Source organism: Alexandromys fortis, unplaced genomic scaffold, assembly GCF_014885135.2.
Source record: "Alexandromys fortis isolate MF-2015 unplaced genomic scaffold, M_Fortis_MF-2015_v1.1 scaffold_174, whole genome shotgun sequence".
Classification (NCBI taxonomy): domain Eukaryota; kingdom Metazoa; phylum Chordata; class Mammalia; order Rodentia; family Cricetidae; genus Alexandromys; species Alexandromys fortis.
Genome location: NW_026068063.1, coordinates 2109162 through 2122532, shown reverse-complemented (window position 1 = coordinate 2122532; position 13371 = coordinate 2109162). Strand labels below are relative to the sequence as shown.

General features: G+C 39.5%; 1 protein-coding gene and 1 non-coding gene across 8 annotated transcripts in view; one reads left to right on the top strand and one right to left on the bottom strand.

Annotated features, from left to right (window-relative positions):
• Tlk2 (tousled like kinase 2) overlaps positions 1 to 13371 on the top strand; it is a 95315-nt gene that overhangs the window by 66449 nt on the left and 15495 nt on the right. For all 7 annotated transcript variants that reach the window (XM_050120329.1, XM_050120325.1, XM_050120328.1 and 4 more), the window contains 4 exons: positions 1150 to 1247; positions 3014 to 3095; positions 5325 to 5416; positions 12393 to 12482. In XM_050120329.1, the coding sequence (XP_049976286.1) occupies positions 1150 to 1247; positions 3014 to 3095; positions 5325 to 5416; positions 12393 to 12482 (362 nt within the window). The remainder of the gene's footprint in view (positions 1 to 1149; positions 1248 to 3013; positions 3096 to 5324; positions 5417 to 12392; positions 12483 to 13371) is intronic.
• On the bottom strand, positions 4138 to 4257 carry LOC126487566 (U6atac minor spliceosomal RNA). Its single transcript, XR_007588419.1, has one exon. It is a non-coding gene; the product is annotated as a U6atac minor spliceosomal RNA (small nuclear RNA).

Below are 13371 nucleotides of genomic sequence, written 5' to 3'. Positions count from 1 at the left end.
GTTAGTCTGAGTAACATCAGCAGCTCTTCTTGCCTAAAATAATTAAAGAGAATATATTCCACCATCCATATTCTAACACCTAAAAGAATTTTTTGGCGATAGTCACTGAGATAGCTTTTCATTGAGGGTCAGAGACATGGTGTCTTTTTTTTTTTTTTTTTTTTTTTTTGGGTATTTTTTTTTTTTTTTTTTTTTTTTTTTTTTTTTTTTTTTTGTGAGACAGTCTTGTTACATAGCCTAGGCTGGCCTTGAACTCAGGATCATCCTGTCTCAGCTTCCTAAATACTGGGATTACAGGAATGGGGCAGTGTGTACCATGCTTATCATTTTCATGTGTGTGATATGAGGTGTTTTTTGTTGGTGGTGGGTTAGGGTGCGTGTGTTCATATGAACCCAAGATTTTAAGGATGCTTGACAAGTGCTTTACCATAGACTTAACATCTCTAGCTCCAAAATATCATAAATGTAGAATGTAGAAGTTTTTTTTAAAGCTCTTTTATTGCCCAACCCAGGTGCTGATGAAATGGCTTAGCTATTAAGAGAGCTTGTTGCTCTTTTAGGGGACCTGAGTTTGGTTCCCAGCATGTCTGGCTGCTCATCCCTGCCTGTAACTTCAGTTCTAGAGATCTGACATCCCTGGCTGTCACCTGTACACATGGCATGCATATAGAGAGATCCATACACCTAAGTGAAAAAAACTTAAAACTTTCAGTAGCCACATTATTAGTGGATGTTATTTATGATGATGGTGGTCAATAAGCATCTAATAAATTGTTACTGGTGGTGACTTTTTAATGTCATATTAGTTTTCATGTGTAACACACATGAACATACACATACATATGAACTCTTAGATATTAAATTAGTGGAATTTAAAGTATTGAGCATAATCTGTACCAAAAGTAGAGAATCAGACTATACATACCAGACTTTTATAAGGTTTTTGCAAAGTCTGTATATATATGCATAAAACATTCCTGGAAACTTCCCAGAGGTTACATCTGAGGAGTGGGTGATGGAGTAGCAAATTGACTAATCTTTTCAATAGCGTGTCTTCTGTTTGTTTTTTACAAGTGAAACAGATGTCATTTTTAAATGAAAAGGTAAAGTTCGCTGGATTCTGAGCTTTTTTTTTCCCCCCCTTTTCAGGAAGAAGCAGAAATCCAGGCAGAGCTGGAAAGGCTAGAAAGGGTTAGAAATCTACATATCAGGGAATTAAAAAGGATACATAATGAAGATAATTCACAGTAAGCAACTTGGGTTATAATGGGCTGGAGGTTGCTGAGTATTTTATGACTTGTATGGTCCAGAGCAACGTTTTCACTTCTAAGTTTGCCAAATGAATCTAAGTCTATTTAGTTCCTTTTGAACAAAATTATGATGTTTGTATTAAAAAGTAAGCTTGTATATGTATCTGTACAGCATTTTACATGAGTAAAGTTTACACAAGAGAGCTTGGCAGCTATCAGGGTGGATGGGGTATGGCATGTAGACATAGCCATGGAGCCTTGAGGAATGGGAAGCATTGGCCACAGTGTTGCTGTAAGAAGAGTGAGATGACTTCCATTTTCTGAGTAAACTAGTACGACTCTTAAATTTAGCACAGTAATTATAGACCCACACTCCCCTTTGCTCAAAAGCCATTTATATCACTAAAATTCAGGAAAAGTAGCTTACATGTGGGAAATGGCTCTCATCACTGATTAGTTCTTTCCTTGTGTTGCTGAAGCTGTAACTTTTTTTTCATGTAGCTACGGCTTGAATATTTTTGTTTGACCATGTGAACCATGACCATTATTCTGTCAAGTGGAAGATACCAGCACTTACCATTGCTTGTGAACTTTATGTATCAGGAAAGAGTCGTCTAAGTGCCCTTTTGATCTCACACTTAATCCTCTTAACAAGTCCATAATCTTGCACATATCAATCAGGAAACGAGTTAGAGAAATGAAATTAATTTGACTAGAAGCCCAAATGAAGAGTCAAATTTAGAGCTACTTAATTTAAACTTTCATGTAATAATATTACACAGGCACACTGTTTTCTTAAATACAAAATAAAGGAATTTTAGGATTAATAGGAAGATTATTTTAATTTTTTTTTTTTAAGTACTGGAGTTGGAGTGTAAGGCCTCATGCAAACTAGGCATGCAGTCCACTACCAAACTGTGTCCCTAGCTGTCTTTGTACTTCTGGTTTTGAGATAGGGTCTCACTATATAGCCCTGGCTGGCCTTGAGCTTTTCTTTCACTTTCCCTCTGCCTCCAGAGCACTGAGATTATAGGAAGAATCTCTTTTGGGAATACACTGTATCCTAGTTTTAGATTTACCATAGACTTATCTAAACAGGGAAAAATGAGTTGGGTTGGTTCGTACAAATCTATATGTATTCCAAGCACTTGGGAGGCTAAAGCCAGAGTATAACGAGACCTGTCTCAAAACCAATAAAGGCGGGCCATTATGGTGTATACCTGTTACCCCAGTGCTCAGCAGGCTGAGGCAGGAGGATTGGGATTTCCAGGCCAAAGTATGCCCAGTCTCCAAAAACTCAATTAGCTGGGTATGGTGATACACAACTTTAATCCCAGCATTTGGGAGCTAGAGGCAAGTAGATCTCTGTGAGTTCAAAGCCAGCTTGGTCTACATAGTGAGTTCCAGGCCAACCAGGACTACATAGTAAGAACCTGTCTCAAAATGGGAGGGCGGGAGGATTCACATAAAACACATGAAATGCTTTATTTTTAAGGCAATATAAAAATACCTTGGAACTTGATATAGTTTTAAAACGGTGAGAAAAAGGAATGGGATCAAAAACAGCCCCAAGTTGAGATGTGGTTACTAAGACTAGAACCAGTATCAGGCTTTAATACCTTTTACTGTTTACTATAATTACGCTGTGTAACTTTGTCCTTATAGTTTATTGTATTGATGTCAGTTGTCAAACTCTCAGCAGTGGCTTTATGTGGAAGACTATAGTCTTTGACTTCAGGATGTTACATATTCCATTTCCACAGATTTAAGGATCATCCAACGCTAAATGACAGATATTTGTTGTTACATCTTTTGGGTAGAGGAGGTTTCAGTGAAGTTTACAAGGTAAGTAGAAACAACTGAGTACAAAGAGACGGTAATATTGATTTGTAGAAATTTTTAATATTAAGAACTATGTATGTATATTTGTAGGTTTAAATTCAAAAGCTTTATGACTAAGACCTTTAGGAAAATGGCTTCCAGTAAATTTTGTATTTTGTTTTTAAGACATTTTCACACTTTAGCCCAGACTGGCTCTAAATTCATGGTGTGATTCAGGGTGGCTCCAACTCTTGGCAATTCTCCTGCCTCAGCCTTCCAAGTACAGTACCACGTCATTTTGAAGTGTATACATCAGTGGCAATAAGGACATTCACAGATGTGTACCTGTCAGCACTGTGGACCATGGCTGTGCCTTTAGGGCAGGACTGCTTAGATTTTCAGTACGCTCTTCATACTTAGTTATACTTTTAAAGTCTGTGCTGGTAAATCTTACTGACAGACACATGGCCACCTTCTGTTTGCAAGTACCATGCTTGAGCTTTGATGACATAGTTATCCTAGCTCCTTAGAAAGAGTTGAGATTAGGGAGGGCATTGCTAGCTTGTTGAAGGTTTTATGTACTTGACTTAGCAAATCACCTGTGTAGTAGCCACTTTGGAAGAAAACTTTTGTCCTTTTTTCTTTCTTTTATTATTATTATTATTCTTTTAAAACAATCTTCTCATTTTACATACCAATCCCAGTTCCTACTCCCTCCCTTCCTCCTGCTCCCCCTCCTTCCTCCCACCCTACCCGACTCCCATCCACTCTTCAGAGAGGGTGAGGCTTCCCTTGGGGAGTCAAGAAAGTCAGGTACCCACTTTAAGGCAGACCAAGACCCTCTCCTCTATATCTAGGCTGAGCAAAGCCTCTCTTTTTAAATCAAACATTTAAAAATGAGTTAGCAGCAGGGTAATGGTGGTACACGCCTTTAACCCCAGCACTTGGGAGGCAGAGGCAGGCAGATCTCTGTGAGTTTGATGCCAGTCTGGTCTACAGAACAAATTCCAGGAGCCAGGGCACCAGAGCTACACAGAGAAGCCCTGTCTTGAAAAACTAAGAACAAGCAAAACAGTAATTAACTTCTACAAAATAGATGACCGTGCCTTGACCAGCACCTGTTACTAGACCTGAGGCTTTTCCATCCTTGTCAAGGGGCCATGCTAACCTCTACTTTCATAAACATTGTTCCTTGCACAGATAAGTACTTTTCACAATTTTCTACCCTTTTTGTTGGCTTTGATAAGCATTAGTGCTCTCACAGACTATGTGTAATATAACCTAGTTTTTAATATCTTGAAGTGGTTTTTAGAGTAAAGCCACAATGGTATATTCTTTAGAGCATGAGAGAAGTATATTTATTTCATTTCTATGAAGCATGTTTTTTCTACTATATACTCATTTTGCGTTAGCCTGGGTGACAGGTCCCTTATTTCTAATAACAGCCCCCCTGGTTTGGACATTGCTTTCCTAGAGAAACATTGGGGACACCTATGGAACAGTGATAGTCTCTGTTCCTGGTGGGCGTACTGTGCAGCTGTGTGTTCATTTGTAAGAACTGATAGATAAGCATTGCTTGTCCAGTGCCAGGCCCGCCAGCACTGCTGCTCTTCAGGAAAGCCTGTCCCTGTGCACTGCTGTTGGGATTCAGACTTTGATTTTACTCAGTACATTAATGTGGCCCTAAATAGTAAGGTTGGGATTTTTTATTTTGCTTTGTTTTTGTTTCTGTTATTTTAGTAAACACAACATACCGAGTTGTAGGATACTTTGTGATGATCATACCAATGATCATATCCATCTGGGTTGTTTTCTATAGGAAGCCATTAGTGTACGTTTCAGGATTTCAAAAGTAGGGAGACAGTGTTGACACATGTGAGCTCCCTAGGCTCACTGAGGGTGAGAGACAACCTCAGGAGAAAGGTCCTAGATGAGGAGGAATGGTGTCCAAAGTGAACATTGTTGGAGGAAGTGTCAGGGCGTGGGTTGGCTTCTGCTTGTGGTGTATTCTTAAATTTGTCTTATAAATCCCATGGTGCCATTGTGTCTAGAGACTTGTGAATTATCTAATCCCAAGTTTCAAGAGGATGGTTGCAACACTGGAGCAAACATGACGTGCTGTCATTTGCTGCTGCTTTCATTTCATAATGTATTTTGTAGTTTGTGTTGATCTGTTAAATAAAAACTTCAAGTCAGTTCCCTGTAATTCTTGTTAGTACTTATGTAAAATATAAATATTCCTTTTTTTAATAGGCATTTGATCTAACAGAGCAAAGATATGTAGCTGTGAAAATTCACCAGTTAAATAAAAACTGGAGAGATGAGAAAAAGGAGAATTACCACAAGTAAGTGATGCTGAAGTGCTTGATTTCTCCACCCATTGATGATAGCTGTGATTCGTGCATCATGGAAGAGATTTGGATGAATTGTTGTTGGTTTTCTTTCATCTTCCTAACTGTCCCAGCAAAGGAAATATACTCTGCATCTTACCAATGAGAAAACTGTTAGAAAACCGAGACCATTAGAAGCTAAATTTAAATGCAACCATACCTCAATCTGAAGCCCATATTTCTAACTCCCCTTCTATTGTCTCTAAAGACAGCTATATTAAGCAAGGAAGGCACCAGAAACCATTGTTGGTCTTTAGAAAGTCAGTGAGAATGCCCAGTGGTCTGGGAAGGAGACAGTGGGGTTAAAAGGATGGAGTCCTGCTGTGCCTCAGTGGTACATGCTTGACTTTAGCCCCTTAGTACACTGTTCTTTCTTTTCCTTGACTTGTCTGTTTGCCACCTCAAAATTCTCTGATTTGCCAGGCGGTGGGTGGTAGCAAACACCTTTAATCTCAGCACTTGGGAGACAAAGGCAAGTGGATCTCTGAGTTCGAGACCAGCCTGGTCTACAGAGTGAGTTCTAGGACTGGCTCAATAGCTACTGAGAAACCCTGTCTCAAAAAACAACAACAACAACAACAACAACAACAAAAAAACCCTCAAAAACAACAAAAAGCTTCTGTGATTTTCGTGCTCTACTTCCTATGGTTGCCTCTCTTGAGAACATCAGTAAAGTGGTAGTCCTCCTTTGTCCCTAGACTGAAGAGGATAAGGGGGCACTTTCCTCAGGTTACTACATATGCAGGTTATGTAGTAGCTCAGGTTACTACGTAGTTACTGCATATGCAGCTGTGAATTTCTTTGATCCACTAATGTTGGGTTTTGCCATCGTCCCTCCCAAGCTTCTGAACACTGGAGTTCATGGCTCATTTGCTTTGGAACTCCAGACTTAATTTACTTGTTAGATTCCCTACTGAGCAGTTTTGTCTCATTGTGGTAGATGTAAGTGTTGAATGAGACAGGTTCTGTCCCTGAAAGGAGGAGACAAGCCCCTTGGACAGTAACACATGGTTCCTGTTATGGAGACAACCTTTGTGTTTTGCTGTTTTTTTCTTCATAAGACTTTGGAGGACCAAAAAAAAAAAAAAAAAAAAAAAAGAATTGAAGAAGCCTTTTTCTTAACTTCTGAGTCTTAAAAGGAAAATCAAGTAGTCTCTCAACAAACAGTTCATGTCTGGGCTGGGGCAACTCTTGCTTTAGACCTGTTGTACACCGGGGCCTGCTAAGTCTTTCTGTTCCACACTGATTGGTAGAGCTCAATGCTACATGAGAGGGAGGACAAGGGGTGATGTGTATATGCCTTATGCACAGTACCCTACAAGCAGCTGCAGCCCAGATGTTCCTGAGGAGCCAGATACATTATTAAAAGTGCATTCCAGTCACTTGACATCAGGGATGAATGGCATGCGTTAGTGAATGCCATGAACACTTCAGAGAAGGAAACTACATGTTCTGGCCAGTTATTAATGAAAATTGTCCTCGCTGTATTGAGACTTGTAGGAGTGGTTAAGGGTGCTGAACCAGAACATGCACCTTTACAGGTGTCCTATAGGTGTCCTTGGAGCCTGTTCTCTAGCTTACCTGTACATTGGCCTCTGTAAAATAGTTGGTTCTAGGGACCAAGTTTGATCAACCTTGAGAACATAATTTCTGTGCTGGGACCTGTACATATTTTGCCAAGTTGTAGACTCCCGATCTAGCTTTTAGGCTGACCCTGACTTTGGAAGGTCATTCAGCTCATCTGGCCATTTGAAATGGATCAAATCTGGGTCCTGGTCCCGTCTTGGCATACTTAAGCAGTTTGAGCCCTGGTTGTTATTGATTGAGATGTTCTGTTTCAGTTTGACTTTTACTTCTTTGAGACAGGGTCTCATGACATAGACTAAGCTGCCCTCAAACAAATCAAGTGATTCTCCTGCCTCTGTCTCCTGTAAGTGTTAGGACTCCAAACATGTGCTACCAAGCCCAGCCAACTGATTTTCTTTTATCTCTCTGCTGGAACTAGATCAAGTGAGGGGCTGAGAGATGGCTCTGGTTCAGAGCACTTACTCTGCCAGAGATCCTGAGTTCAGTTTCCATCACCATATTGGGTGGCTTACAACCAACTGTAACTCCAGTTCCAGGGCATCTGACCTCTACAAATGCACATACACATGGAACCACCCCACCCCCATGCACAGACTATCGTTCATACATCTAAATAAAAATGAGTCAGGGAGAAGGAGATAGACTAATAAACTGACATTGCTTCCATGTCTAAACTTTGCTCTTCTAACCAGAGCTGGGTGTGGTCCCTTCTCACTGTTCTCAAGGGGAATAATGGTATCTGAGTGTCTGTGGAGCCCTCTGTCAGGGGCCATTTCCCAGTCAACATCCTGAGGAAGGATATAAGCCAGGCGGTGGTGGCGCACGCCTTTAATCCCAGCACTTGGGAGGCAGAGGCAGGCGGATCTCTGTGAGTTCGAGACCAGCCTGGTCTACAAGAGCTAGTTCCAGGACAGGCTCCAAAACCACAGAGAAACCCTGTCTCGAAAAACAAAACAAAACCAAAAAAAAAAAAAAAAGAAAGAATATAATTGTACACAATCACACTCAATTCCTTTCCTTCTTCTATAAGCAAAATATAAACTTGCTATATTATTCTTGCCATATGAACATGACAGATTACTTGATTTCTTTAGTTTGTGTAGGAGTGGGTGAGGTGGAGTTGGGATGGTGGTGGATGTGTGCACATTCGTATGGAAGCCAAGCAGTAGACATCAAGTGAGTGTCTTCTCAGTCATTGTCCATCTTAGGGCTTGTTTTTTTAATCCAAATATCTTAAAATTATGATTGTGAGGGTTTACATGAGCACATTTAACATGACATGATATGAAATGTTATAAAACAGGCCTTGGGAATCATTTCTCCCCAACCATGTAGACTCTAGAGACAGAACTCAAGATTACCAGATAGCAAGGGATTTTAGTGTTGAGCCATTTCACCACATTCATATTCTCTCTCTCTCTCTCTCTCTCTCTCTCTCTCTCTCTCTGTCTGGAGACAGTGTATCTCACTGTATCTGGAGTTTTTGGAGTACTGGCTTGCCTACCCTGCCAAGTTCTCCATGTCCCTATCCCTCAGCACTGATGCTCTTGTGTGCTGTGTCTGACTTTGTTTCATAGGTACTGGAGGGTCCCAACAAACACTTTACCCACTGAATCATTTCTTCTTCCCTGCTAGATTTCTTTATTTTCCCAAAACATAAAAATTTTACAATAGGAAAAGTTACATATAAAGCAATCTGTAAATATATATCTGAATTCATGTGCTCTTATTTAATACTCTTCAAAATTTCTAATATAAAAGCAAGCATTTCAGAAATCTAAATTTGCATCATATTTTAAGAAGACAAAAGATAGACTTTAGTTTATAAATTTCTCCTGATTTCTTGTTTAACAAGTCCTTGAATCTATTGGATGCTAAATAGAATATTGAGTATGAAGGATGCAAGTCAGTCTTGCCTTGCTGAAAGACAAGCAATAGCCTGTGAGCCTGGCAGACTGTTGGGGCTGTTGTTTTAGGTGCTTCTGGAGGTGGTGAGGACTCAGGGTTATTTGTTGGACAAAGGATCTCATTCTGTATCCTAGATGATCTTGAACTCATGCCATTCTTCCTGGCTCAGCCTCCTGTGTGCTGCTATGATGTGATTCACTGCCACACTTGGCTGAGATGATAAAGGCTGAATGACACTTTTCTTTCATTCTTAACTTTCTCTGCCATTCATTTCCTTGGTTTTCTGTACATTTATGAAGAAATTAGTCTATACTTTGAAATTACTAAATGGAAAAGTTATTCAAAGAGGCACATAATTATTGTTTAGAAGTATGCTCAACTAGAAATTATTTGAACAGTGATCTCTTTAGTCCACAGATTTGTAAGTTTGTTTTTTGTGTGTTTTAATAAACATTTTGCCAAAGGTAATATTGCATTGAATCCTGAGTGGAGCTATTTTGGTGAAGTGGGGTTTGAGCCAAGGCTGTGTGTGTTCAGTGCCCACAGGAACACATCTCTATACTTCTCATTCGTGATTAGAAAGCCAGAGTTCAGGGAACTAGGTCTCCAGTTCCTTACATAGTGTGTGTCTGCTACTCCTTTGCCTTGATATGGGCCTGTCATTTCTGTTTAGGAGACGGAATGATGAAATAAAGCATTAGAAACAGCAGTGGAGCCAAAAGCACCTTGAAATTAACCCAAAGTTTCCATCAGGGAAAAACTTTTTATAATTACTTGGAGGCTTCTGTTTCTCTCTCTCTTTCCTTTATTTCCCCAGATTTTAAATTTTAATTTAATTTTTTTTTTCTTTGAGACAGGGTTTCTCTGTAGCTTTGAAGCTAGCCTGGATATAGCTCTTGTATACCAGACTGACCTCGAACTTACAGAGATCCGCCTGCCTGTGCCTCTCGAGTGTTGGTATAAAGGCATGCGCAACTACTTCCTGGCTTAAATTTTAATTTAATTTTTTAAAATAAATCTTTATATATTTATTAATATACAGTGTTATGCTTGCAGGGCAGAAGAGGGCACCAGACCTCATTACAGATGGTTATGAGCCACTATGTGGTTGCTGGGAATTGAACTCAGGACCTCTGGAAGAGCAGTCAGTGCTCTTAACCTCTGAGCCATCTCTCCAGCCCCCTTAATTTAATTTTTAAAAGTTAAGTGTTTGATATATACTTTTTGATATCAGAACACGCCAGCTTCAGAAACCATCACTGTTTTGTTTTTGTTTTCATTTATTCTATAGAAAATTTCTCCTTTCTGACTTTTGCCTTAAACAAAACATCTCAAATGCACTATAAATTACTTAAAGTAGTTTCTAGTTACTGTCTCTCTAAGTAAGAACCACTTTTAAAACTTTTTGGTATGTATGTGATATAACCATATTCGTGTGTGTCGGTACTCTTTGTGTATGTGGTCTGTTTGTCTGTATATGCATGCACACCTCTTACTCTGTGTGCAGGTGTTCTTGTGCATATAGATGTATATGTCTGTGTGTGAGCCTATATGTGAAGGCTAGAAGATAGCCTCATGTGTTTCCCAGGAGCCATCACTTTGATCTTTCGTTTGACCTAAAACTCAACGAAGTGGACTAGGCTGATTGACCAGAGAACCCCAGGGACCAACCTGTCTCTGTTTCTCCAGCAGTAGGGCCACAACCATGTGTCATCACACCCAGTTTTTTTGAGCTTGGGTCCTTCTTACTAGCAAGGCAAGTTGACTAAGCCATCTCCCCCATTATGTGGCTGATACATATTTCACATGTTATATATAGTACAGTTTGTTCATAGCTTTATTATTTTAAACTAGAAAGATATTTTTCTTTTCTTTCTTTCTTTTTTTTTTTTTTTTTTTTTTTTTTTTTTGACAAGGTTTNCTGGCACTCCGTAGACCAGGCTGCCTCGAACTCATAGAGCTCTGCCTGCCTCTGCCTCCCGAGTGTTGGGATTAAAGGCATGTGCCACTACCATCCAGCTGAAAGATGCTTCATAAAGCTTCTTTTATTCCATTTATTTAAGTACTTATTCACTTATCTGCCTGCCTGCCTGCCTGCCTGCCTGCCTGCCTGCCTGCCTATCTATCTATCTATCTATCTATCTATCTATCTATCTATCTATCTATCTATCTATCTATGGTATGTGTATATGTGCCACAGTACTATGAGGTTAAAGGACAACTTTTGGAAGTCAGTTCTCTCCTCCCACCATGTGGGTCTCAGGGAGTGAACTCAGATTGTCAGGTTCAGCTGGAAGAACCTTCCTGCAGAGCATGTACTGACCTCAAAAAGAGTTTTTGTTGTTGTTTTAAGTGAAACCATTTGTGGTGGTGCATTCTTATAATGGTAACACTTAAGACAGATGTAGGAGGATTGCAGCAAGTTCCGGCCAACAAGGGCTACATAGTAAAACCTTACCTCAGAAAATGAGAAATCAAAAATATTAATATGATCATCCATAAGTATGTGAAGAGGATATGTTCTAGAACCTCCACAGGTACCAGAATCTTCAGATAACATGTAAAATGACATACCACACTTAAACATAAATACTGTGTAAATACTGAAAAGTCTGTACATATCCAATACAAGCACATTTTTAAGTAGTGAAATTCAAAAATAAAAATAACTGCTAGTTGATTTATTGTTTAACCCATTAATTCAAGTAGTTTACAAACTTAGTTTGACCCCAGGTTATCAACATGCAGGTAGGAAATATCTTGTTTTGTTTTCCTTTGTGTGTGCGTACGCGTGTGTGTGTGTGTGTGCGCGCGCGTGCATGCCTGTGCACATGGGTGGTGTGCATATGACTGTGTGTGCATGTAGAGGCCTAAAGTTGGTGTCAGTAATTGTCTTTCATCATTCTTCACCTTATGAGATAGGGTCTTAGTCACACCCAGAACTTGTGGTCTGGCTAGTGTTCTTGCCAGCTTGCTTTAGAGATTCTGTATATCCATCTTCTGAGGCTGGTGTACAGATGGCTATGTGGTACTGGAATTCATACTCTGGTCCTCATACTTGTAAAGTAGACAGGCACTTTGGCAGTTAGCCATTTCCCCAGCCCCTGAAAGCATCACTTTGGAAGAGAGAGAAAGACTGTGTGTGATTTTTAGTACTTGAAGATTAACATGAAAGACTTGTGGTTGTCACAGAAGGGTATTGAAAGTGATCGGCATCCATTCATTTAAGAAATGTTGGAGCATCTACTATTTGCTCAGTGACTAGATAGAGAACATTAGAGAAAATAGAATGCACAAAAAGAGTAAGTAGGTGAGATGACGAGATGGATGTACATGGAACAGACAAATGAACATGTCGAAATGGGAAATGGTAGAGAAATTAGGGTGCTAAAAAGCAAGCCAGTGCTTTCTTGTTACATTTCTCTTCTGTTTACAGGCATGCATGTAGGGAATACCGGATTCACAAAGAGCTGGATCATCCTAGAATAGTGAAGCTGTATGATTACTTTTCACTGGACACTGACTCGTAAGTCCTACACCATTTTTCCTTACCTTATTTTCTTGATGTATTAAGTACTCATGGAATGGAGCTTAAATCTGGACCTGAGAAATGTTTTCTAAGTGAACTAAATTTATTAATTTACAGTCAATAGGATATATCTTTTTTAAAGGTTTATTTATTTATGTATATGAGTGTTCTAGCTACATGTATGCCTTTATGCCATAAGAGCACACCAGATCCCATTATAGATGGTTGTGAGCCACCATGTAGTTGCTGGGAATTGAACTCAGGACCTCTGGAAGAGCAGTCAGTGCCCTTAGCCACGGAGCCACCTCTCCAGCCCCAATTTGCAGTCAAATAATCATACATTATTCAGATTTGGGTCAGCCAGACATCTGTTGGCTAAAGGACAAGGACCCTGTATGCTAGTAAACACTTTATAATTAGCTTGATGGGGAGGGAGATAAGGTTCATTGTCCATATCTATGTCATAAGTATTTCCACTATGTGCAATTTTAAGGTACCAACTTAAAATAGACTTTATTCTAATATATATACCATGTGATTCACCCATGTAAAGTACACAGTTGAGTGGGTTTTCACATGTGTCATAGATATACATAGCCATTATCCAGGATCATTTTAGGCCATTTTCATTCTCAGAAGAAAGCTGAACCTTTTTACTGTCACTTCTCCATTTTACTTTCCCTCTACTTAAGCAGTACTGTCACCTCTAGATGTCCTGTTCTAGACTCTTTATGAGTGGAATCATGTATGTGGTGTTTGTGATTTATTAAGGTCCACACTTTTATATTTGTGTGTCAGTAGTTCATCCCTTCTTATAGACAGGTTACATTCTGTTGTATGGATTTATCACACTTTGTTTAGTCTTACAAATATTAGCTTCCAGCTT